Source organism: Meleagris gallopavo, chromosome 10, assembly GCF_905368555.1.
Source record: "Meleagris gallopavo chromosome 10, MGAL_WU_HG_1.1, whole genome shotgun sequence".
Taxonomy (NCBI): Eukaryota; Metazoa; Chordata; class Aves; order Galliformes; family Phasianidae; genus Meleagris; species Meleagris gallopavo.
In genome coordinates this window covers 19634521-19661068 of record NC_139413.1, presented here as the reverse complement: position 1 = coordinate 19661068, position 26548 = coordinate 19634521, and the positions used below count along the sequence as shown (strand labels likewise).

The following is a 26548-nucleotide window of genomic DNA, read 5'->3' as shown; positions in this document are numbered from 1 at the left end:
GTTCAGGCAAAGATCTTCCTGATGAAAGCATTATTTCCTGAGGCTGAGTAACTACAAAAAAAATGGATTGTAAGGGACAGAAGGAACAGAACTGAGGCCACTTGGGCTCCTCAGCCCTGTCCTTTCGAAGACTGCGTGTCCATCCCTTAAACCCTGTGTTCCACTTCTTCCCTAATCCCATTTACTCTTCTGCATATAGCCAAGATCAAGACAAATATGGAGAGTATTTTCTTATATATATATATTATTATATATATATATCTCAGCATCTTCAAAATATTGTACCTGTGTGTGTGTGTGTGTGTGTGTGTGTGTATGTGTATGTGTATATATATATATATATATATATATATATATATATATATAAAATTTTTATTTTTTTTTAATTTTTTTACATTATTTAAAAGATTAACTTAAACGTTTAGGAAACATAACTGTGAAATGTGGTCTCCCCTCCCTGTATAAAAGATTTCAGCCCAAATGGTTAAAATTGGACAATATTTGAAGCAGCAAAAGGCAGGAACTATAGAGCAGCGCTCAACAGAGGCAGCAAAACTTGGCAGTTCAGATCCATTAAAACTGTTCAAACTGATCTAAAGACACTCACCCCGCTGCACCAAGCTCAGTATTTATTCATTAGATACTGCAACTGATTAAAATTGCTATATCTGATGGAGATATATACTCCAAGCACTATCAGCACAAGAGAAATTCAAATCTGTGAGTTCAAAGCAGGGAAATGGGGAAATCTCCTCAGTCACAAACCCCTGCATTCCCTGGTGACACCCAAACTCTTGAGAATATTACTTATTTTCTCAGATCTAATAGCAAAAGGAAGCCATTTTCATGTTGTTTTGTGCCTACATCTTCACATTGTTTTGTTTGTTGTTTTTTGTTTTTCCCCTCTTGTAGTTCTTTTTTGGGGGCCCCCAAAGACACCTGACCCAGCTTTACAGCCTGAGGAAAGCAATACACAGAGTTGTCTCCCTGCGAGGGATTGCAACTACGTTACTCATCTTCCCAGGCACACAAAGAACAAATAAGCAATCACTTGCAGGTCTTTTGTCTGCTGATCTTCCCTCCAAAATAGGTATAATAAAGCAAAAAAAGATGACATTCTAGCACATTACATCATGCTAAGGGTAACCAAAGCCTTTCATAAACCTGCTGACAAATTTTTCCTCATGAACCTACAGCAACCTCCAAGGATAGAAAAGCGATGGATTACTCTAAGACAAAATGAAAGACTACAACAGGAAGATGAAATATTTCCTCCTATGAACTACGTATGCCCTTTCTTCTTTCTAGGGAGTCATCAATTTAAAGCCAGACTGCAATCTTTGCTAAACAAGCAGTTGTTTCATTTAATGTCATGTATTCATGTGGCTAATGGAGTTAATGCTACCCTACTGAATCTTCTGAGATATTCTTTATTTTAGAAATTGTATCACATTTCCTAATAAAAGTCAAGAACAATATTAACAAAACAGTAATCTATTGGCTTTTACTGACCTACAGGATGTACTGACTCAATGGGAAAGAGATGCCACGCGATAGAGAAAAATCCCATTAAAGTATTTGTATTTCAAGGTATTTTTTAGGCCACTTCTTGGCATTTGCATCTCAGCTCATTCACAACTGTATTTTCAATTGGAGGAAAAGAGCATAAATGAGAGTAAGATAGATGATGATGCTGAACATGCTGGTAAAGTCACATAAGGACTGTGTAACTAATACATGACAGCCCTTGGCGCAGTCTCAAGCAGCTCCCACAGTCTACAGCTCAAAGAAGCAAAGAATGAAGCAGAACATCATTAATCAGAAACGAAAAGAGAAAAACATTTTTTGCCAAATAAAGCCACTAAATCCAGCAGGACTTTAAAAAAAGATCTTCCTATTTATTCTCTGCTTTACGGGAATACAGAAAAATACATCATTTTAAGTCCAACTCTTCTTTCCCAACAGTGCCAGCAGTGTTGAGAGAGATTCTGACACGCAACGTGGGAAAAGATCAAAAGCAAACAAATAAAAAAAAAACCAACACACAATCAAACCCCAAGAGCTCCAAAGGTAAATTGAAATTGTTTTCCTCAAACCAAGACCACCTACCAAAGCCTCATAAATTCTTTTAACATAGCATCCAAGTTAATTTCATTAAGTTTAGAAATCAAAATGAGCAGATTTGAGGATATTTCTGACACTGATGGGACAGAACTTGTAATTGCATCCACTGGTACTGGCAGACCCACATGGGGAAAACCAAAGAACAGCACACCATTTTCTGCAGGTCACCAATGTTCTCCTCTCACTCTAGGGACCTGTCACAATTCTGGCAGCTTGGCACGCAACAATCTCAGCTGTATGCCTGCCCTAGCCTCCATCACGCCACTCTCCACCCAAAATGTAGGAAAACAGTCACTATATTCACTCTGGTGTAATATTTCGGAGGACATGTGAAATGTAATTGTTCTACTGAGGTTTAGCAAAGTAGCATTTTACATGCTCGCTCTGATACACAGGAGGCAGGAAAAGTCTTAAACACAGCGAGAGCATAAATTTGGCTTCCATGGTCATCCAGCGTTTGATATGCTAGCAGCTGGGGCCAAGAGATCTAGCTCTCTGCCGTAAGCAGATGGACTCTAGGTCTGTTCAAACACTGTATCCTGCTTAGTGCTTCCCAAGTTCAGGGCATGAAAACCACCTTTTCTGAATCAGTTTCAGCTGAAACACCAGCCTGCACATCACATCAATGATTCACCTTTGCTGCTCAAACTTCGTCTTTCAAAGGAAGGGGTAATATGTCAGCTAACCACAAAAGCACCTGGGTACGAGAAGGCAGGAGCTCACAGAGCTCAGGCTCACCACACAACATTTGACTATTATGTCTGTAGGCATCCTTTCATGAAGGATAATGTAAGGCTTAACAGCCAGGTGATCTTTTGAACACTGAGTTCAGAAAGTTTTATGCAGAGTAGCCGGATTCCCAGCCTCAGTGAAAACCAAGATTTGCATAGAACAAAAAATTAAGCAGAAAACCAAGATGCAGATTAACAGCCAGCTTCAATAAATACAGACACTGCAACAAGACATTGCCCTTCACACAGCGTGATTAACAATTACGAAAGAGCAATTCTAAAAGCTGTTTAGTATGCAAATAAAAGTCAAGTGTACTAGTTCTAAACAGCATGACTATTTTAAACAGCAAATATATTATTCACAGCTGTTTAATTGTGACTGATAAAGAAAAGAGCATATGTATTTATGTTACACAGTATGCAACTTTTGCCCCTTCTTACCCCGACCTGAAACGTCACCTACTGGGAATGGCTGGGTCTGCAGCTGCCATTGTCTCTTTGGGATCTTTCTGGGTTCTGTCTTTTCCTGGGTCTGCAGCAAGGTGAGATGGGATGGACAGCGGAAGCACAATGGCCACAGCTTTTCTCTCTCTCCTTCCTGTTCAACAAGGAAAGCTATCCCTCAGTTGGACAGACATCACACATCTTATTACACATATAAGTACAGAGCAAGCTCGTTCCCAGAACAATGGATGCAGAATACTCAATATGAATGCAATAAACATACAGCTCTCTGGGACATTTTTGAGCCTCCCTTCTCAAATAAGAGAGTTTTCTTCATATTTCTTCAGTGAAGAAATTCAATCTGGTTGCAGTGCAGCAAAAAATCAAATTTTACAGTCTTATTCCTACCCAACCCACGCTTGCATTGCAATGCACAAGCAGAGCAAAGAGCAGTGATCTTCACAACGGACTCAGACAGTTTGCTGGCTCACATGAGCCTTGTGCCCCACCCTGCTCCTATCAGCACTCCACAAAACATGGAGCAGCAGTTGAGTTTCTTTTTTATAAATAAATCTACCACTCAGTTGGCAACGCCAGAGCACAATATATGTGACTAATTCCAAAGATACCCTCCACTGAAAGCTCTCCACAGGGTTAACTGCTTTCATATCAGTTAGAAACCAAAAAATATTAGAAAAAAAAATAAATACAATGGGTAATATTTCAAAGTTTTACTCCAGGACATATTCTGGTCTCAGTGTACCAATATCAACCCAGCATAATTCCGGTAAAGGTATGCTGATTCAGGCTCACTCAGCTGTAAGTGAAATAAAATACCACCCTGAATTTTATTCCCAGATTTCTTACTTCAAGCCTACATAACTTCACCCCCCCCCAGATGGAAGAAACTATCATCCAATACAGAAGAAGGCAGGCAGCAACACATTTCAGTTGTGACTGGTACACATTAGCAGAAGGGAAGTAAGAGAGGTTCTTCCTCCCCATTAGCATGGCAACATGCCCACTCTACACCCTGAGTTACCATGCACCCATAGCAGACCAACTTCCAGCTACAAGTTTTAGAGAGTGATGCAGGGACAGCAGAAAGCATTTGGGCCCTATAAACAAAGCAAGTTACTACCACTAGCTCTGGGGTTAGTAAACCAGAATTGCATCCAAGCTTTGTTAGTGTCAGGCAGCAGGCTCTCTTTCAAACTGTGCAGGCAGCCGACAGGTGCTATGTTGGAAGGCAGCTTGTTCCTCCTACGAGCCTAACAGGAAAGGCTAATAATTAAGACATAATGTGAAACCTTTGCTTGGATTATATTTTCTTTTCTGCAAGAGAGTAAATAACCTCATCTTTTGAGTGTTAAGGGGTTTTTAAATTGTGAAAGTAATTCTTAGCTTTTCCCTTGCAGTTCACATTTTAATATGTATACACTGTAAACTGAATTTTATCTAGTATGGTACCCGCTATTGTGTGGCCTTGGCTATAGTTCATGTATTACTGATAGCCAAAAGAATAGTTACTGGTTTCATATGCCTCCAACACAAAAGAATTTTTGATTTCTGATTCAGTTGAATTGAAGGTCGTGCTTGGGCTCCAAAGGGAATAAGATCAGGCAGCATTTGCCCGGAGGTTTGATAATGCTGGTCATCCTCCAAAAAAGTTTCCAGCCCTATTTGTTGAGCTACAACCCTTTGGCTTTCTCCCTCCTGGAAGCATTCCTGATTTCTTTCCTCAAATAATTCAACTGTTTACTTAACTGAGAAACTCTCCCAGTAGCTGGAACAGTTTTTCTTCAGCTGGCAGGTGAGATCATACTCATGCCTTTCACATAAGAAAAGCAGCACTAACGCACATAACGCAGCCAGGTCATCTTCCTAGCTGGGCAGTGGAAGTGGTCCCACACGTTAGCCCTTGTTTCACACTAGGACTAAGTTAAAACTTCCTCTAGGACCTATTTATCCACTGTGGGTTACCTGCCTCCCAACATGGCTACCGTGTCCTATCAAACAGAAGCCTTGTCATGAGGTGGGAGAGAGAGAAGAAGGCAATGTTGTACCTGAGCCTATTGTATGTCCAACGGAGTCAAAGGAAAGAACCACTGAATCTGTAACACAAGAGTACAAGTTCATTTTCCCTTTTTCCTTAGTATCGTTTCTTGCTGTAATATTTTCTTGCTATTTTTCTTTAATATGCCCTTATGCCCTATTGCATGAAGAAACAAAGAACTTCACCAGCCAGCCAACCAGCAGTCATCTAGCAATGGCAGAACTCTGGAGAATGCAACAAACAATGAGGTCAATACCCAACAAAGTAGCTATAACTTATTCACTTAGACATAATTTGTTTTCAATATGTTTGGTTGACCTTGCCAGAACTGAATCATAACACTTTTCTGTTTGACTGCAGAGTTCTTATCAAATATATTATCTTTTTTTTTTTGTCCCCATTTGGGCACTTCTTTATTAAGATTAGCTCTTCCCTTGATGCTGTTTGCTAAGCCAAGTGTTTTGTGCATGTTTTGTCCTCACCATAAAGCTTGCTTCCCACATCCTTAATTGAGCTAGCGACTCCCATCTGAACGCATTTCAATTCACTACCCTTCACCTTTGCACTGTTTGCAGGAAGGGTGCCAAGTGCGAAGCAAATATAGCCTCTGCTTGATGCCATTTATTGTGCCACGTGGGGTTCACATCAGATACTAATCACAGTCACAATGACAGCTATAGCTCATCAGTGGGTGATGATGACTTTTAGCCATTGGTTCATGTGATGGATCGTGTGACCGTAGAACCGCCTCTTGCCTTCAGCTAAATGAATGGACTGAATTCCTCAAAGTTTATTTGCAATTTAAGCCTCAGAGGAGATCACCTTCTCACGTCACTTGCAGCATCACAGCAGTGGCCTCCATGTAAGCCCTTAGCACAAGGCAAAAATCACCATCAGGAGCAGAGTCGCTGTGCCAAAAAGAGGTGGCATCGCTTACATTTGGGCAGGCAACAATCACAGGCACTGACAGTTACCCAGCTCAGCTGAAAGAAACTTGACACGGGACCATCCCACTGGGTTTTCTATGTTAAATCATCCATGCACTTATTTTCCAAATCTTAGAAACGTAATAAGAAAGTGCTAATAAGAAAGTTTTTTAAAATCTATATAGTCGAACTATTCATCTAACTGGTTTTAAAACTACTTAAAGAATTAATAATCATAGAAAACTAGGTCTGCTCTGTCCCAGATCCAACAATGTGGTAGTAACATTTTGAAAAAATAGTGGAAAAAAAGATTACTAGTCTCAAAACTTGTTCCAATAAAAATAAAAATCCATCTGGACTTAACAACTGCATTTCCTCTTTTGGGAGTAAAACTCAGACATTTTATATTACTCTAAATAGCGAGTGGTTTAATTCACTTTAACTGTGTTAAATTCATCTGCCATCAATTAATTCTCAAGTATCTCTGTGGGGCTCTACTTGTAAAAAACTGTTGAGATTTTTATCAACATAAAATATTGTTTTGTAGCTTATGCCAATCTTAAACATCACTAATTTTCCCCAATATATATTTTGGGCATGAAATATTAGGTCTTATCTAAGAAGAGCTGGAAAGCATCGCAAGCACCAAATTCATGTAATTCTTGTCACCTGCAGAAATGGTATAACGTTTCAGTCCCTTCACTGAGAATATTATCACCTTTCCACAAGCAAAAAGAATGACAAGCAGTAAGTGTGCAAGCTCCCTTTTCCAGTCCAGCCCTCCGTGAGACCATTAGATTCCCAGTTTTGACACCAAATTGACAGAGCTGAGCCTGCACTGGGGTCAGCTCCCCGCAGCGTGATTGATTTCAAAAACCACAGATCTTTATTAAAGCACCATGTTTATTTCTGGCACTAACGCTTCTAAAGGCGAGAAACTATAAAAGTGCAGAGGGCTGAGAAACCCATCACGTGTCACCACAGCTCTGCAATAATGCACAGCTTAGGGCTGTGTGCGCCATAATGCCAAGCTTTTACATCTGTTTTCATGTTATCTACCATCTTTTTTCACTGGATACAGCAGTTTAAGAAAGAATAAAAGCAAAAACAAACATACAAACCAAAAATCAAGATACAGCACAAACCACATGTCATCCTGGATCTGATCCAGCCCATCAAGAGAAACATATAGAGGGCACTCAGTGCCAGCAATAACATCTGAGACCCCATCAGCCTTGGGTCACCCTGAGGCCAAGGGGAGCCAGCAAACCGCTCTTCCAGGAGGGCTGAAACACAAGGATTCAGCTCAGTTTGGAGAAAGAAGTTCTAAGACAAACTGCAGAGACTCAACACTGCTCCAGGAACAAACTTAACTCTGTTCCAGCAATCTGCTAGACTCGCTTATGAAGGAACACAACTGCATTTGCACAGCCCTGTCCTGAAGTCAAGAAAATCCTACAACTTGGAGATGGATCCGTACATTGCTGCACTTAAGCACAGCTACCATGCAGGCCCAGTAAGTCACTCAGGTGCAGGATTGATTGCATTTCTGGGCAAGGACTGGTCTTCAGAAGTCCCTGATCCTCATCTCCCCTCCACACATGCACACACCATTTCCAACCCAGCATCCTCTATACTGGTGGGGATGGGTTGGCTGTTGGACTAGATGATCCTAGTGGTCTTTCCAACCTTAACAAATCTATGATTCTATGCCTCCTGCAAATCTCTTGTTTGGTTAAACGCAAGCTTTCCCACAGCCTGGATAACTCTATGCCACAGTCCCATCCTCAGAGAGTCAGAAGAAATCACTCAACTTGCTGCAGACTGGCGCCTCAGGTCCAGGCATTTCTGGACACCACATAACCATCTAGCTACTATTCCTCACAGCGCCTTCTGCCACTGCAGTCTCTGTATAGACATGTCTGCAATGAAAGGAAAATAAATGAAGATCTGAGTCTTCGTAAGAGTTATGACCCTGACCAACAAATGGTAGGGTTTATAGGAGATGCCAGAAAACATAGTTGTCTCATCCTATTGGAAACCAAAGAAGTTGAACTAATAAATTCTGTCATCCTCTTTTCCTTTTTTTTCTTTTTTTTTTTTTTTATTAAATAAAACCAAACAAAAAACAACAAACCATCTCCAGACTTAAGCAATAAACTGACTTCCTTGGCTGAAAAAAAAAAAAAACACAACAAATGAGCAAGAAAGTTTGTGCACTGCTTTGGAAGTGGTCCTGAGAAACCACAAACCATTAGTCCCGAAGGAGTCATAAGAGTTTAATAATAAAGGCTTAACACAGCCTCAATATCACACAGCATTACAGTAATATGCTGCACAGCCCAAGCCAAACAGGGAATAATACAATAATACCTCGCAACATAAGGCTGCAATTTGGCACATCCCCTCACACAGCTCTGAATTCTGTGCTGGTCTCTTGTATGCATGCTCACTTTCTCATTCCCCGTCTCTGCTCTCCAGATACTTCAACAGACTCCTACAGAACTGCAGCTTGTAGTTAATCACATGCAATTTCTACCTCCGGAGCTTGACCTGAGACCAGATATCCTGCAGAGCTCCATCACCTGCACTGGGGGGTGGCGACTGCAGTAACAACATTAAAGAATAAAAAACTTATTTAAGTCAAAATGAAAAGAAAGAATGTTGTGCTGCTTTTTTTTTTTTTTTAACCAGGGAATTAGAAGACTAATTTGAGAACAGTCTGTCATCCAGCTCTCTCAAGTGAGCAATGAAAAGGATAGGATCAGACAACCTATTAACCTTCACAATTTATTTCCTATTTGAGATCAATTTTCTATCACACAGTGTGTAACAGAAAGTTCCTACGCTTAAGGCACAAAAATCTCCATAACTTCATGACAAAAAATGTCAGTACTAAAAGAAACGTTATATTTTGCCTATTCAGAAAACAAAGCTCAAAACTGCAGCACCAGTCTCAGAGCACAAATTACTGTGGGGATTCATTGGGCAGAGGATCTGTCTCAGACCACCTCCTGTTCAAAACAAAATACCAGTGTAAAAAGAAAACCTGTGCAGTACACGACTATTGGGCAAAAAAACAACAACAACAACAAACAAACCATATCTAAACACCCAATTAAGAACATATAAATGTAGAGGCAGGACATAAAATAGAAAGGACAACTTTCTGTATACATTTTTCTTTTTTAAACAGATGATATGTATATTCCTCTGGTTTCACAAACATAAGAAGAAACACTTCATAGATTATTTTCTCCTTGTTACAACGCTGCTTGAACTTTACCAGAGAGGTTATACCTCTATTCCTAATCCTTCATTTCATTCTTCAAAGGCAGATATAGGGAAGGGCTAAATCAGGTTTTCAGTCTAATGGTAAATGCCATCCTATCAATTTATTAAGTATTCTACTTCAGCTGAGCTTCATTTCTCCACCTTTTTCCAAATGCTCTGAGATGGCTCTGTCCTAATTACACTGTCACTGGAGCACCTCTAACACCACAGCCCCAAGGATGCTCTCAGCTGCCCACACCAAAACTCCAGTCAGTCATTCTGACATCCCCTGTGTTCAGCTCCTATATGAGCACTGTGTCCCCATACTAGCAGACCACAGAAGTTATAATTCCCAGCATATTGCCGGAGTCCAACACTTTCAGTTGTAGATACATTTTTCATCAGTATCTACAATTAGATATATCAGGACAAGATACTCAGCCAGCACAAGGGCTGCAGATTTTGGCACCAAACCACGAACAATTTCAACCCAGAGCCATCTCCAACTGATGGGAGCCCTGAGATCAGAGTTCAAACTTATTCCCTTTATGGGAGGGGAACAGTCACTCTGCAACAGGACTTATCTTCAGGAACAGGAAACATCTGATTGTAAAGAACATTTGCAATAAACTCTGGATTTTCCACTTTAATAAAGTGGCTTAAAATGAGGCTGCATTGCAGCCCTGATTCTATTACAGTAAATTTGCCCTGGTACAGAAATGGAGGAGCAGGCTAGTGCTAAATTCCCACAACATAACTGGAGGGAAAGACTCACCCTATTTTAAGAGCTACTATAATTATTTCACTATACCATAGCAGGCACAGAAACAGGACACGAGGGGGACCCAGCTCACAGGCAGCACAGATGCAACCACTGTGAACTCCCAGCGAGGCTGAAGTACATCCAAGATGGGTAACCTCGCTGTGCCTGTACAATCCCGGGATGCAAGTGCTTCTCATCTGCAAAAATAAACCACCTGCTTTTTCTACAAAGACCAAAGGCTTGAAAGCTATGAATATGGAAACTTAGCAGCAGATATTGTTAATTATTATCACTTGTCTCCTAGGCAGCATGGAGATCTACCAGTTACTTGGTAAGCTATAAAGCGGCCCTCCACCAGCTCTCAGTGTCCCCTTGCTGAATCAAAGGTACGGCTCAGTGGGGCAGTACTTGAAGATGCAGCAATCTCTTCCATGGGTCTCATGGAGCTGGGCCAGCTCTTACGCTTGTGCACATCACTTCTCTTCTGTCAGGAGGGCTGTAATGAAGTGGCAAATTAACTAAGCAAGAAACAACACTCATGTTCCAGCCAGATGTATTTTTCTAGCGTTCTGAGTATGTCAATTTTCTTCACTCTGCCATGAATGAAGTGAATGAAAAGATGTCCTGCACCAGCTGGCCAACACTTCACAAGGATATTACATTGCTATTATCTGCAGTCGTGCCCAAGTAAGTTTGACAGCAGGAAGTGCTGATGCGTTTCACACACAAAAGCAGCATTTGTTTAGCTTCATCACATAACTTTGCATCGCCATGACCAATAAAACCTGGGCATGCAGACAATGTAGTGCTCTGCTACAAGCATCAGGGATTCGCAGCTCCTTGGGATCTGTCCTGGCTCCCTGCCCTTCTTCCCAACAGAGATGGGCGCAGAGTCCCCACATGTAGAGGAGAAGGGAAGACTAACACGCTGCAGAAGTTCAAAGAAATGCTACTTGCCTTGGAGGAACAGAACTGGAGACAGCGTACAGATCTGCTGTAAAAAGTCAAGAAAACAAACAGGCCCAACCAATAAAGCTGGCATCTTAGGAGTTTTTTTTTTTTTTCTTGACAGAGAGAAATCCTTCAGTGAATCCCAGACAGATTCCCAGCATTTTAAGGAGCTTAAAGTTTTATTGTGTTACCCAAAGCCAAGTCTCATACTTCGGCTTTGATTTTTATTGTATTTACTGTAGCACCAAGAAGTGACTCAGACACCCATATTCCATAGCAGAACATGCAACGAATTACAAAACAGTTAAGACCTCTCTCTTCTACGCTTATGAGGCATATGCAAGACAGAAAACGGATACTAGGAGTCAGGGAAGTACACAGGACCAAATATGAGAATGTGGTTCAAGAACACAGCCCCAGCTCAGCATAGTAATGTTTTCGTCAGCAGCCATGGTAGCACCAGACTTCAATCAGGGCAATACAAAGGGAAGTTGGTTTTGTCTCTCAGTGAATCTCTGTTTTTATTAGGAATCAAGAAATAACAGTACTTGTGCACTCAAATTCAAAGCACTTCCCTTAGGTTCAGAATACTTACCTTCTTCAGAACACGCATCTCCATCTAATACCTTCAAGTCGTAAATTCCTCCATGCATCCATTTTAACAGGTTCACTGCTGTCTCTTTGGGATAATCCTTGGAACAAAACAGCACTTGAAGTGTCTCTATAATTAAAATTAAGAGCCAACGTATGTTGGTACATGAGGGACATATCAAGGCGCACAGGGAAAATGGCATTTAGATTTCCCTGTGTGCGACTACATTTCAATAACTTTACCAATTAAGCCACTGAAGTCTTACAGCAGAAAACTACTGAAATCAAAAGTAAATCAAAAATGATGACATCACTGCTGAAAAATAAGTATTCTTTTAAGGTTATTTTAAGTTAGTATTTATTTATTGCCATCATTAGAAAAATGTAAATGGCAAGCTCCCTTGAGTTTTCTTGCTTAGTGCTCACACCTCTAATTTTCACATAACTTTTGGACTACTGAACAATTTCCATATAGAAAACCTGAGAAGACATTCAAGTATAATTACTCTTTACTACTTGCTTATCTCATAGTTTCAAGCATATTACCCTTAGATTTGTCCATAAAAAAAAAAAATTCAGCCTCCAACTAAAAATAAATGTACTGAAATGTGTTGATTAGAAGCTTATTGCACAGTGCTGGCACGAGGAAGTTAATTCTGTGCTTTCATAGTGCAGTCTAAATTTCTGTTGGTATCCTTGTTATCAGCAAACAGAAAACATTCAGAGCTGGATACAGTAAAAGAGTAAATCATTTCTATTATTTACATGGAGTTTTAACCTCAAAGCACAGTCCTGTAATTGTGTTAATGACACTGTCTGACACCGATGAACAGCCACTGGCTATCGAAGAGCTCGGGAAGGCTGCTGCACACCCTCACTGTTTTACATACAGAAGAATACTTACACACCATCAATGGCAATTAGGACAACAACTATTCTGATGCTCTACTCACTCTTGTTTTAATGTCTACCGGAGCCATTAAATCGCTTTTTCCTCCCCATCCCTGCTACGGATAAAACTTTTCTGTGGGTCGGTGTAAGATATTATTCTGTTAACATCAGAAGTATATAATTATCTCCATTGACACAAGAGTCTACTGACACCTCCCTAACACGGTAGCGACCAAACTTGGGGCAAAGGTGACAGGCCTCCCCACCGTATAATCAAACACTAAGGGCCAGCTACCTGGAACCCTAACGAGTGAGGTAGTGGTGCTTGAGAGTCCATCTATAACCTAAACCGTATTATCAGATTACAAGCCATCCTGGAAATAATCACAAATGAAACAGCATATGCCCTTCATCTTCTTGCAGATCAAGCTTCACAGAGCGGGCGGCAATACTCCAGCATCGCACTGTTCTACACTACCTGCTAGCTGAAGAAGGGGAGGGGAGTCTGTGGCAAATTAAATGTTCTACTTGTTGTCTAAAGATTGATGATAATGGTAAAGTTGTTAAACAAATCGCTCAAGGTATACGGAAAATAGCACACGTTCCTGTTCAAACTTGGAAAAGTCCAGACCTTGACCTCTTTTCCTGGCTCCCAGGTGGCCCGTGGATAAAACGTATCTTATTTTATCTATTATGTGCTGTTGTGACTCTCGTGTTCATCCCTTGTATGATACCATAATTTATTCAACTTATTCAATGTGTTGTATCCTCTATGTACTTTGTAACTTCCTCTGCAGATGGGGAAGTCAAGCAGATCAGGGCAACATTTGTAAAGAACCCTGATGAATCTTTTGTAATGATTGTATGAAACTTTTGATTTCCTGCCCCCTTCCCTCCTTTACCCTTATGCTTGCTATCCTTCTCTCACCTCCACGGATCATCTGTGTCCCATTTTAAAGCAACCTCTGAGTCACAGGGTGGTGCAAGATATTATTCTGTTAACATCAGTGTCTCAAAGCTTGCTGGGGACACAGATGGACTTGTACAAGTCCAGACAAGTCCTGGGCAAAGGTGGTGAAATCCTTTGTCTGAAGGACATAGATGAACAAGTCCAGGCAAGTCCTGGGCAAAGGTTGTCTGGAGAACTTTGATGGACAAGGCCAGGGCAAGGAGAGAGAGATAAGCTTCAGCTAAATAGCTGTGAAGCGGTCTTTCATGTGGACTTATCTCAGGATGATGGCCATCTCGGGGGATACGCACATGACTCTTGCTCAAGCGCCCAGGGATGTCACGTAGGCAGGAAGAAAAGGAGGATAAAAGGAGGAACCGAAAACCATGAGGGTAGGTGTCTGCCATCAGATCCCTCACCACGGAATTCCTGCGTGCTGGCGGACTCCCCTGGGCCTGCTACCTGAGTCCTGCCGCCTCCTCCTGGATCGGCTCCGCGACTTCCTTCTGCCACCTGCTTGCTGCCCAAGGCCGGCCACGCTGCTTCTCTCTCCCCCCCTGCTGCTTCTACCTCAAGACCAACGAAACATCGTGCAACGGGACCGCTGCTGGATCCTGGTGGTGACTATCCCCGCTTCACGCAATTCTTGCTTCTTTCCTATCTTTTCTATCGTCCTCCTTCCTTTCTCCGTCTCCCTGATTAGGATTATAATAAACTGGTTGGACTAACATATGAACCGTTGTTTCTTAATAATATTAAAAGAACCTCATCTCCCTCCTATAAATCGAAGCGAGACAGTCGGTTTTACCGAGCTATCTCCCAGAAATCTCTCCTTCCTCAAAAGCAATAACCAGGACTCCAGAAATATAAACAGCTCCATCAAGAAACTCACATTCCTCAGTTTGTTTGAAAATGATCTACTGCTCTGCACAGCGAGCCAGTGGCTGAGAGCCTCCCAAAGCCTTAAAGCAGACTACATCTGGCCCCGCTGCCAGAACAACTGCCAGCAGGTTCCTATGGACAGCTTTACAGGGACACCTCTCGCCTCCCGTGTCTGCTCACTGCAGGAAGGGGAAGCGTATGGGCGTAAAACAACTCCTGAACATGAGCTCTTTATAAGCATCTTTGCCAGAAAAGGGCAACGTTCAACTTACAAGGACAGACCAAGCCATTTATCCACATGAAAGGTGATGCTGAACAGAGAGAAATGTTGGATTCATTTTTCACCACCTTTTTTTTTTTTTTTTTGGCAGTTTGGAAGCGGGAAGGGATTGATTTTTTTTTCCCCGCTTGATTCCAAAATCTGAGGAGGTTTCTGACCCATCAAATCCTAAAACTCAATCAGTTTCCAAAACACACACTAATAGGATTTGATAGGTCTGACACAGCAAATGATTTTATAGGTAATTGCCATACACAAAGAGATACCGAGCATGTGCTCTTCCAAAGACAAACACTTTGAGGAGCACCTTGGGTGACTTGGGCTTCTCTCACTATGCAGATCCACGATCACAATCAGCTCAGTGTATTCAACACCTGTACCCAAACACTGTGTCCTGAGCCGAAAAAACTGCACACACAGCTTTTCATTTCCTATCATTTCCTATTTCTTCCCCCCCCCCAAGAGCATTTGAGGAAATTATTTGCTTCATCAAAACACAAGAATAACAACCTGGAGGTGAAAAAGCAGAAGGTCGCTTTCACATGCAGAAACAGCAGGACAGTGCTACGTGATTCAAACAGCAGCACACAAGAGGAAGCGGATCATCAAACCAATGGGACCCTGGACAATGCAGCTGGAGATTATCTAAAGGAAAAGTGCTCTTCCTATCACACCACATATAAAAATACAACGAGTCCTTTTAATTTAAGACTTGGCAGAAAAAACCACTGAGAAAACAGATTTAACCCAGAAGGTTAAGCTGTAAGAAACATCGATTCCAGACCAAGATCACTGGAATTAAACTTCTGAGCACCTAACTCGATTTCACAAGTTTGTGAAGTCAAACACCTGCTCACACATTTCTCTTCACATCTCTCTCAAATAAGCAGGAGAAATGTTAAGCTCTGAATCATTATAAATGCCACAATTCAGTGTGTGAACCTCAAACACCCATATTAACCTCGCCCTTTAGGGTGGCCACCTGGACTTCCATTGGACTTCCAGCACCTCTGGAAGAATCATCTCATAGAATCATAGAATGGGGTAGGTTGGAAGGGACTCTTAAAGCCCAACCATTCCAACCCCTACCTTGGGCTGGCTGCTCTCCACCAGCTCAGGCTGCCCAGGTTCCATCCAATCTGGTTTCAGGAACCTCCAGAATGGGGCACCCACAGCTCTCTGGGCATACTATGCCAGCAAAACAACAACAACAAAACCCACAAAAAACCCCATACAACAAAATCCCACACCCAGATCCATGCATTGCTTTAATCAATCTATCAAGGCAAAGGAGCAGCTCGTTTTAGAACAGTACTCAGCATCCAGCAGAGCTGAGACATCAATTGATTTTGACAAAGTGCATGTGATACTGCCAACCTCACCAAAAGCTACAACTCGCAGCAACTGATTGCTGCCAGCTGCGACTCCATCTGATGCAAACTCAGTTTCCACAAAGAAAACCCACCGTATGCTCAGACAAACCTGCCTTCCCCATTCCCTACCAGCATTTCCAGCCACCTGCTGACATCCACTCCCAGCCAGGATTTCATGGGCTCACTGGGATTCACAAATTTTAGAGTTTCGCCATTCCTGGATTATTTCACGAGCAGAACTCCTCATAAATGGCAACAGTCGTTTTATTGGTTTCATTCTAAAGCAGCTGTTCCTCCTCCACACCTTCGCTTCAGTGGCGAAGTAACAGCTCCACGTTGGCAGGTCTGGGATCCAATCAGAAATGGAGCACAGCCTCTTGGTGTGTGACAAGCAATCTGTATGGGCAACATTTTGGCCATAGGTTTGACTGAAATTGCCTGCACAAATGAACAGATGATAGGAGAGCAGTGAGTAGAACACTCCGCAAATACAGGATACTGCAAAGCCAGAGGCACCAGCTCACTGAATGCAAAAGATTGCTGATCTCTGAGAAAAAACAACCATGTGTTCCCACATGGCTTCAGCTGGTGGTTTGTAAAGTCTGGGGCTGAGGTGTGGGGGATGTGGCTTTTTTTGGTTTTGTGACATTTTTAAGCTTCAGTAAAAGAGCATCTTTCCCAGTCTAGATAACCTTGACATTCTTTCTCAACCAGACTAAAACAAACAAGCCTTTTCATTCTCCCAAGCCAAATCAAGTAATGGCAACCTAGCCATCATAGATGCTATTCAGTGTGACACAAAACCCCAGCATTCTGAGGCCAAGGTCTCCACATAGAGAAACGTGAGCCAAAAGCAGATTAAAGGCCAAATTCAAAATTGCACATCTGGAAGAGAACTGCAGCCACCTTAAGATCCTCCCTGCATCAAGCAGGCAGTTATCACCAGCTCCAGGCCCACTGACATGCGAGAGAAGGAAATGAGATTTATCAGTTGCAGCAGGCCACTTTCCCACAGCTGGCTTTAATTAAGCTAATTTGGTGGCCGTAACTTACAGCCAGCAGAGCCTTCTCAAATCACTTGGCAAGTATTTCTGCCAGCACTTCACCAGCTGTGCTAACCAGGAACACCAACTGCAATATCATTCTGCAATGCCTGAGATCCAGCACAGTACATGCATTCCCCTGAACTACCAGCCAGTGCCACCACTGCCTACAGGTAACTGTATCAGAGACAGCATGTGAGGAAAGGTATCAGACTAACTCCACTGAGAAAAATCGCTTCTGAAAAGGCAGCTGCATCCCTTGCCAGACTCCTGTTATGCCTTGGGCACACCCATGCTACATAAAACTTATTAATGTGGATACTGAACACATTTTGGAGCAGCAGGAACACAATAGCCTAGGCTAGTTCCTAGGCTAGTTGTGCAGCAAATCCTCTAAGCCAGTTTTTCTTTTCTGGATAGGCATAGGATAGCTTCACCATGAAGGAGTGTTTTGGGCTACATTGTGACTTCAGCACAACCCGCTGCATGGCTACACTCTGCAAATTTAAGCCCAATTGCCAGGCTTAAATCCCCATCCATAAGGGGGTGGCAATGGGTCTGGCAAGAGTCTCAGTTAAATGACATCTAACTAGATGGAGGTTTTACTAGGGAAACCTTGCACACAGCAATGAGAATCAAAGAGACCAACAGCACAAGTACATAACCCAACACGCATTAGAAACATATGCACCAGTAAACATCAATTAGGAAAGATTTCAGCCTGCTCAGGGACCTGCTTTGAAGAGTCCCATTCACAGCTATGTTAGCCACAAAAGGAAGAGTAAGGAAAGCATGAACCTGGTGATGAATCGCATAGCAGACCCGCTGGCAAAATAAACAAACAAATAAATGAAAAAAGGGTCTAGAGAAACGGGCAGACAGAAGTCTTATGAAATTCAGCAAAGGGAAATGCGAAGTCCTGCTCCCAGGGAGGAATAACCCTATGCACCACCACAGACTGGGTGCCAACCCACCTGGGAATCAGCTTCACAGGACCTGGGGGTCCTGGCAGACAACTCGTGGAACACGAGCCATCACCACATCCCTATGGCAGAGCCTGGGCTGTGCAGGGCAGAACCCCACAGCTGTTTAAGGGGATCCCTCTGAGCCCCTGCTGGGCACTGGGACCAGCACTGGACTTCCCGCTGCCAGAGGCACACTGCAATTAACTAAGGTGATTAAGGGATTGGAGCATCTGCCATGGGAGGGGAGGCTGAGAGCTGGGGTTGTTAGCCTTGAGCAGAGGGGAATCAGGAGAATGTTAGTCATGTGCATCTTTACTACTCAAGAGGAACAGTGCATAATCAACCAGCAATGACCCAGAAGGCCCAGCCCCAAGCTAACAGCCTTGAACACATCCCCTGTGCCTCCTCCCTTGAGCCATCCCAAGGCTGAAAGGTCCAGCTGCCAGAAGGCTGTTCCCTTTGGTCTCCTGCTGCCTTGCAGCTGGCTGACACTGCCTGCCACGCCGTCAGTTGGACAGAGAATGCTGGCTCAAGGCAAGCCATAAAACAAGGGCTAGGGCTGAAGCTCAAAGAGTATAAGTGACATTTCAAAACCTGTTTATAACCAGTGCTAGCAATGTTTCCCGTAGCCAAAGCCCAGAAGCATACCAACACCTTTCTACCTACTCCCTCTCCATCTTTGCCCAACCCCTGCCAGACATTTATCTCCTGTTTTCCCCTCCCAAGCAGAGGCCAAGTCTCCCCATCCCAGAAACACACAAAAAGTATGTGAAGACAAATTAAGAGAGCAGTTTTCCAGAGTTTAGGATTAAACTTCACGCTTGTCTACGTACAGACTTTCACCAGTGAAATTACACTGCAGTTGAAGAACTTTGAGAAACAAACTCATTCCAGCTCCCTCTGCTGACAAAGCTGGGAACATACAATCCATCTGCACCTACAAGGAGTCTCTTCTGACAAGTGGAAAATGTGATGTGTAAAGAAGCATTTCTCGTCAACAAAACAACAGATAAACCCATACTAAGACTCCCAGCAACGTAAGTAAGTTATGGTACAGACAGCATATGGCTGTGACCAAACTGCAGATGCTTCATTCCCATCAGCATTACCAATTCCAATCCAAAATTAATACCAGCCTCAAGGTGTACTTATATAGTACTTTGGCAACAAAGCAAAATAAAGGCCATTCTCACGCTGTGCATTCCAGCACATCACTGCAGCTCCCCACCACATCTGTGCCAAGACAACTGCTCACAGGGTGGAGGCTGTAAATCAGATCACTGAAAAAGTATGAGACAAAAAATACCAAGAATCTCCCCCCAAAAAAAGCAACCACGCCATTACTTACAGCAGGTTTGCCACCAAAGTCAACATCCCGTGTAACTGTACCCTCAGAAACTCAGTTTTGGAAAGCTCAGGTCCTTTCCACAGAACTCAAATGATCCCTGGCAAAGCAGTAACATTCCTTAAAAGCGGGTCTTAAATAACTGCACACCTGTCGACACTCAAATAAAACACAACTCCACGGTGAACAAGGGCCAGACATTGCCTAAGAATGTGGCAAATAAAACAGAAGAGGAAAGATTGCAGTAAGGCTGTTCAACAAAAGAGATGGAATAACTGCAGCTCTGTCCCCAGACCATCATTATTTCTCATGCCCAGATGGACAACTCTCTGCAAAGCTGCCCATGGTAACGAATGCCTCAATCTAGGACAAATCAGGAGCGTGGCACTGAAGGAAAAGCAAGTTGTGTCAGAAAATGCATCTTCTGAATGCTTTTTGTGGCAGCAAAAATGAGAAAACATTCATGCTGACCTAACAAAATTAAAGGATTGTCCACAAAAATCACTTGGAAAATTCATAAATGGCTGAGATGAAGACGGAGAGGTCGCCCAAAGATGATGGTGCAGTCTGTTCCAGTGGCCAATATACTGGGAGAAAAAAAAAAAAAATCCAAGCTCCATGCTCATATATCACAACATTTGGAAAATAATAAATAATAATTGTATCTTACAACAACAGTACCCTCTACTGTTACAAAGTCGAATAGCAAAAGACGAAGCCCAGCACTGACCATCACAGCCACCCAACACAGCTACCAAGAACACCTACATAGCTGTAACAGCTATCTAGCTTCCTGTGGAGAACTTTTAAGTCTGTTGGTTTCTTTACACTACTGAGTCAGATTTGGAGTTGGTTATGATGCTCATTTAATTCTTTTCCCCAGACCTTTTACTGTGGTTGGCAAAGTGACACTTTCAGCCTTAAAAAAAAAAAAAACCTGAAAAATTGAACACCATCTTCTTTAGAAGCCCAGAGGCAGTCAGCACAACAGCAATATCTTCTGGATCACTCACAGAATACTGCTGTAAATGGAGCCTCAAGGCAAGCCATGAACTTCAGGAGACAATGGCCCTTGTGGTGCCCGGTTGGAAAGCCAGGGAAGATGTGACAAGCACAGGCTTTAGGAGAGCTAAAGGGCTAAAAAGGCTCTCGAGCTTGATTTGAAGCACAGGCATCCATCATGGAACGCTTGAATGAACAAGCAGTGAGAAGGAAAATACACACAAGTGGTGAACGCTTCAACCAGATGGTGAGGTTACAGTCAATATCTCAACATGGAACTGTGGATATAAACATTAATGTCTGATCCAGAACTACACACCACTTGCCTTCAGAAAAAATAAAATCCCTCAATATCAAGATGAGAAGAAGCCCTCTCATTACTGAGCAACAGCTGATCCATGCAGAACAATCCTTCACCTGCAGCTGGCTTTTGGAATTCAACTTATGATCAATTATAGCTTTTTAGTTTAAAATTTTCCCTTGAACTTACTAAGTTTGAACTTTAATTAGCCACAGAGAGCTCTTAAAGTGAGCAACATTAAAACAGAATCCCTTACTTTGTGAGTGATCAATCAATATCATGAAGAAACAAGGCTTTCTTGAAGCAGCTATCGCCCTCCACACACTATGAGACCCTTAAAGCTGGACCCTAAAGCTCCTCACAACCTTCAGGAGTTGGTCTGGAGATTCTTCTGCTTCCCTTTGAATTACAGAGCATGCAGCAATAGCACTACCAGAGTATGGTTCAAGATTCCTGCAACAAAACCCAACCAGAGCAGGAGCAGATCGAGGCACCTGGGAAGGACTCCGTGCCATTACTGAGAGGTAATTTATCAGAGCTCTTAATCCTACCCTAGACAGTTAAAATTACACATCAAGAACCTACCCTATGAATTAATCCTGTCTGAAAAGCTTGTATTTGTCTTCTGTTTGGAATGTGATAACTACCAACCATAACCCTGAGGCTAGCAGGTTCGCTTTCCCTCCCAAATACATCAAAACGGTTTCACGTCCTTCCATCGGAGCAGAACCACATTTGAATACAACCCAGGGCAACAGCAACAGGGCAACCATACAAATATTTGAATCTTGGCAAGTAGGCATAGTGCGGGCTATAGTGGTGTTTATAATGAGTTACAGAGAGTGACAAATCGATCTGAATCAGCACCACAAGACTGAAACCCCAATGCATTTGCACCGAAAAGCGTGAACAAGATTATAACTGTGAGCCACATTCTGCTCCACTCAAACTACAAAACTTCCAAAAACAACACTCTAACACAGTGCCACGCTCCAAGAAACATATTCACAAACTGCAATGTCTGAAGAAAAGCAATGAGACGGACAGAGTCTAGAAAATTTAAAAAAACAAGACCAAAGAGAAGACTACCAGCCTAGAACATGTAAAGACACGCTGAGAAGAGGAGAAGGATATTCACAAAAGCTTTTCATTGACTTGATTGCAGTCAAAATGATTTAGGGCAGACGTCAGGAAAAATCTGTCTACAGGGAAGAATAATTAAGCACTGGGATAGATTGTCCGAGTTTCAATCACATTTTATAGAGTACTTTTGACATACATTGGCATGAAATTATGTTAAATATATTTTTTCTAGAGGCCTGGAGAAAGACTTTCTGCAGCTCTTCCCAAGGCTATTTTCTACAATTTCCTGTAAAGGAAAATATTTTGAGTGGCCATTGTTGAAACACACAGCTTCTAACATGAGGAGCAACATTTAAGATAAGATAATCAGGAAAATAAATATTGGCAGAAGTGAAAAATATTAATCTACAGAAAAACAAAATAGGACAATCAGCTTGCAAGTTAAATATTTGCTCAAGTATCTCAGATGGTAACTAAATTGTTATACAACAGGAAAGAAAACCACCTTGCAGTTCTAACTTTCACTCCTGGCTGTTGCTAATGCCAATGAGGCAAGGTAGCTGGGCTACAAGCTAGAGAGTCAGGAAAAGAAAAACACACAACAGAAATACTAAAATAACTGAAGGTTATCAGTTAAACAGATTGGCTGCTCAAGACCTCTATTTTCATTGTACCATCAGAGCAGCAGCAATAAATGCTGTGTAGCAGAAGCCACATCTTTTTCTATTCAGCCCAAGTCCCGCAAAGGTTACAACCACAGCAACTGAACTTCTCCATGGTACAGTTGCCCTGCATTCATCCAGAAATCTTCAGCATTTTCAAAATTGTTGTGGGTCCCTTCCAACTCAGAATATTGCATGATTCTATGACTGCCCTTTAAGTAAGTCCAAAAGCATTGCCTGGTTGGAAAGCATCATGGGAGAAGAGAAAGATTAAAAGCAATGGTTTTGGATTTGTTCCTGTCTTCTAAATGAAACTGCTGATACACACAAACCTGCATATGATCATAATCCTGTCCAAGAATACAGCATCCAACATGCAACTGCAAGGGATTTATACGCCACGCCATAGCATATAGCCATGTTCCCCCTAACATTTTATGGGAGCAGGCAGACATTCCAGAGTAGAGGCTTCACACTGCACAGGATGTAAGAAGGGAACCACACAGCAATCAATGCAAAACGAAGCCTTCTGGAAACATTCATCCTGATAGCTCCCACTGGATATGGATAAAGGAAATACAAGGTTTTTTTTTGTTTTTTTTTTTAATTAAAATGTTTTATAAAGCATATGCTGAGGTACTGATAAAAGTTCTCTTAAGAGAAACCAGCTTAGAAGAGGAATACATTGCATTCTCAACTCTTACTGAAAGAAGATTTCGGCGTTCAGCTTGCACGCTTTAGAAATCCCACCTTTGAGGGCCAACAAGCAGCTGCTGTGGAAAAGAGACAACCACTCCTAACAGTGAGGTCACTGCAAACAAGGACAGTCGTGAGCAGTTGGCTAAAAGGACTCAAAAAGTAGATGAATAAAGGCGATAAGCTATCCCAAAAATATTTGGAGAATAACAGCTGTGCTGTATGGGGAACCCTGGAACTGGAAGGATGTAGAAAGAGGATCAGAAAGACGGACTTTATTCTACTGGAGTCTATTGAAGAATCTGTTGGATTCTATTGAAGAATCAACAGAAATGCTGAAAAGAATTGGAAAAAAACAAACAAGTAGAGAAGGGAAGCCTTGAAGGCGATCGTTTTCTTGGATGCAACACATTGCCGTCGCCCACCTTTCCCCCTGGAGCAGGCTGCAAACCCAAACTTGCAGTCACCTCAGGAAAGAGCAAACTTGCTTTCAGCACTCCAAACATCCCCACACTGTCTGTCATAATGCAGACGTGCCTGTCATGAACTGCTGGCAGCAGTGAAAGGAGTGCAATGCAGCGGTGAAAGCATCCGACCCGGCTATTTCCAGCAGCACTATCTTCTGCAGAGGGAAGCAGTTATCACGTGCAAGGCCTTCCTTGCAGCCATCATATTCACACCAGTCCTTGACGGCTGATCACGCAACAGTCTGCAATATCCACCCTTCTTCCAAATAGTTCTTTGTTAGCCCGAGCTCACTAAATAGCTGCTTGTCAAGGACGCGGAGACTAAATTACTAGTGTTGCACTGCCACTGCCTTTCCTCCCCAGCTTTCTCATCTGTTGAGCTCTGGAAGTTGAAGATAAAGCCCCGATTATCTTGGGATACTGTACTTCTCACGTGGCCTTTGGGACTTCGCTTTCTATATAATTATATTTACAGGGATAAAAGCAGACAAGTGGAAAACACTCCCAATGCCCACCTCATCCTCTGAGCCCTTCGGGGGAAGAAGGTGACAGTGGCCACAAGTTACAGTTTAGAAACACAGAATCCTTTGAGCAGGAAGGGACCTTTAAAGGTCACCTAGGCCAACCCATGAGGTTCAGACCAGACATTAAGAAAAGGTGTTTCACTGGGAAGGAATTGCACGTGGAACAGCTTGTCCAGAGAGGGGGCTTGCTGTCTGAAGTCTGGTTTTTGGATCATCCCTCTGTTCTCACTCCCTTAACAGTGACCACTTTTGGACTGAGCCTCTTCAGAAGCAAAGGGCCTTTGTGGTAGCAACACCATTTCCCATCCTATAATTGCATCTTCAGCACATCCAAGACATAGAATCTCTAGAGAGGGCTACAAACAAACAAGGGGGTGTGCAGATGATCGAGCAGCACCCCGCTGGATGCTGACGTGTGCAACAAAGGAAGGAGCTTTGCTTAGCCTTAGGAGAAGACAAAGCTTTGGGAAGACAAGATAGCTGCCCTGCAGCACCTGCAAGAAGGTCATCAGGAAAACAGAGCCTGGTTCCCAAAGCATTGCATGGTGGGGAGGAGAGGCAATGAGCATAAATCAAAGTCCTGACCAGATATATGGAAAAATCAGCTCACAGCCAAGACAGCAAGGCACTGCATAAGGCAGTACAGAGAGGCTTTGATGTCTCCATCCTTTCAGATTTTCAAAACCTGAATGGATAAAGAACTGACTAATCTGGTCTCCAAATTAAGTTACTCTAAGAACAAACGATGCCAGAGAAGTTTATTTGTTTGTTTTGTTTTTAATGTAGGATTTACTGAAGTTTACCCAGGGGATGGCCAGCTGCCACTTGGTAACTGCAGAAGAAAAAAACGCTGTAATTTTCTTTGTTTTAAGTCATATTTTCTCCACCTGCAACAGCTTCTGACAGCACGGGGTGTCCGGCAGAGGGTCGAGCAGAAGACAGCTGCTGCCCTCAAGTGGTCCCTGCCACAACCGCACATCGCAGAGCCCACGGCGCCCAGCCCGACTGCACGCCTTTTAAGTGGTGCTGATATGGATTGAGAATGATAGTTCCTAAAGAGCTGGAGTGGGAGGGGATAGGCAGCTCCTGTATCTTCTCACCAGATCAGTTTCCTATTCCCATCCATGACATGAATGAATTTTCCAGCATACCTGGACACGAGTCAGAGGAAGACCTGCTTAAACACGGGCTCAGCAGAAGGCGTTCCAGCACCACACGTCCTGAATTCAATCTGTATTACCTCTGCTAACACATTATTTAGTCTTTGAAAGATTAAAGCACCTACCAACAACAAAAAATCAGATCAGAAATCAAAGCAGTAATCAGAACCCCCCAGACAAAGATCACAGCACTTTATGCTCCTGAAGCTGAGACACGAGGTGCCTTTTTAAACATCCTCACTTATGGGAACAGACAAGTGTGAAACATCCACCAAGGAACTGCTCACACGGGGAGAAATGATGGGGATACCAGATCTGACAGCTGCAGGCACATCAACCCGAGTTCCTGGGGAGGGATTGGGCAGGAAAACCCCAATCCTCCTTTATGCTATTTTCAACTCACTTAATGAAGCATTTGAGTCACTACGCCAAGAAACTCCACCTATTCACAGGCCAGGAGGTCTCACCTCACAGATACAATGCGCTGGAATTGTAAAACTAACTCTGTTAGTTTGTTGCAGCAAGGAGAAGCAATGTTACGTTGTGCCGGAGCTCTCATCTTCTCCTAAGCACCAATAGAGCCTCGTTTCTCAACATGCAAACCCCTGTTTTGAAGGTTTGGAAGAATTCACGCCACATCTGAATCATCCCTGAATATGAAATAAATAAAGAAAATCCCTTCAGAATTAGCAGTTCTTTAACAACAATTCAATTTGCAATCTTTACACTGCATTAACTCACGCTTCTGCTTCTAATAGGGCACCGGACCTGAACACAACAGCTCTGAAATACATAGAAATTAATGTTGTAATGAAGCATATTTAAAAATAATAAAAGCTTTTCCAATGCTCAGATAAGGCACTTCTAAGCAGAGACTGCAGCAACAATGCTAACCAAAAGCAGCGTTACTAATTTCCCACAGCACAATGGGGAAGCACAGATGCTCTATTTAGAACGTGACAAATGTGTGGGACAAGCCTCAGAAGGCAGGAAAGTCTCAGCAACTAAATTCACAGTAATTAGATTTCTAATTATACCTAGAGCACCAGTGACTGCTATGCTTGAA

The 26548-nt window shown here is 42.6% G+C and overlaps 1 protein-coding gene across 12 annotated transcripts in view; it reads right to left on the bottom strand.

Annotated features, from left to right (window-relative positions):
* The window catches only part of ST3GAL3 (ST3 beta-galactoside alpha-2,3-sialyltransferase 3), a 147161-nt gene that overhangs the window by 111564 nt on the left and 9049 nt on the right, over positions 1-26548 (bottom strand). For 5 of the 12 annotated variants that reach the window (XR_014885112.1, XM_085231254.1, XM_085231243.1 and 2 more), the window contains exon 3: positions 3297-3453. The exons of 1 other annotated variant lie outside the window; for it this stretch is intronic. Coding sequence is in view for 10 of the 11 variants with exons in the window: in XM_085231254.1 (XP_085087380.1) it covers positions 3297-3453 (157 nt within the window). In the remaining variant the exon portion in view is untranslated. Of the gene's footprint in view, positions 1-3296; positions 3471-5365; positions 5414-11863; positions 11937-26548 lie in introns of those variants that run through there. 6 more of the 12 variants (XM_085231246.1, XM_085231247.1, XM_085231248.1 and 3 more) reach the window with 6 other exon arrangements.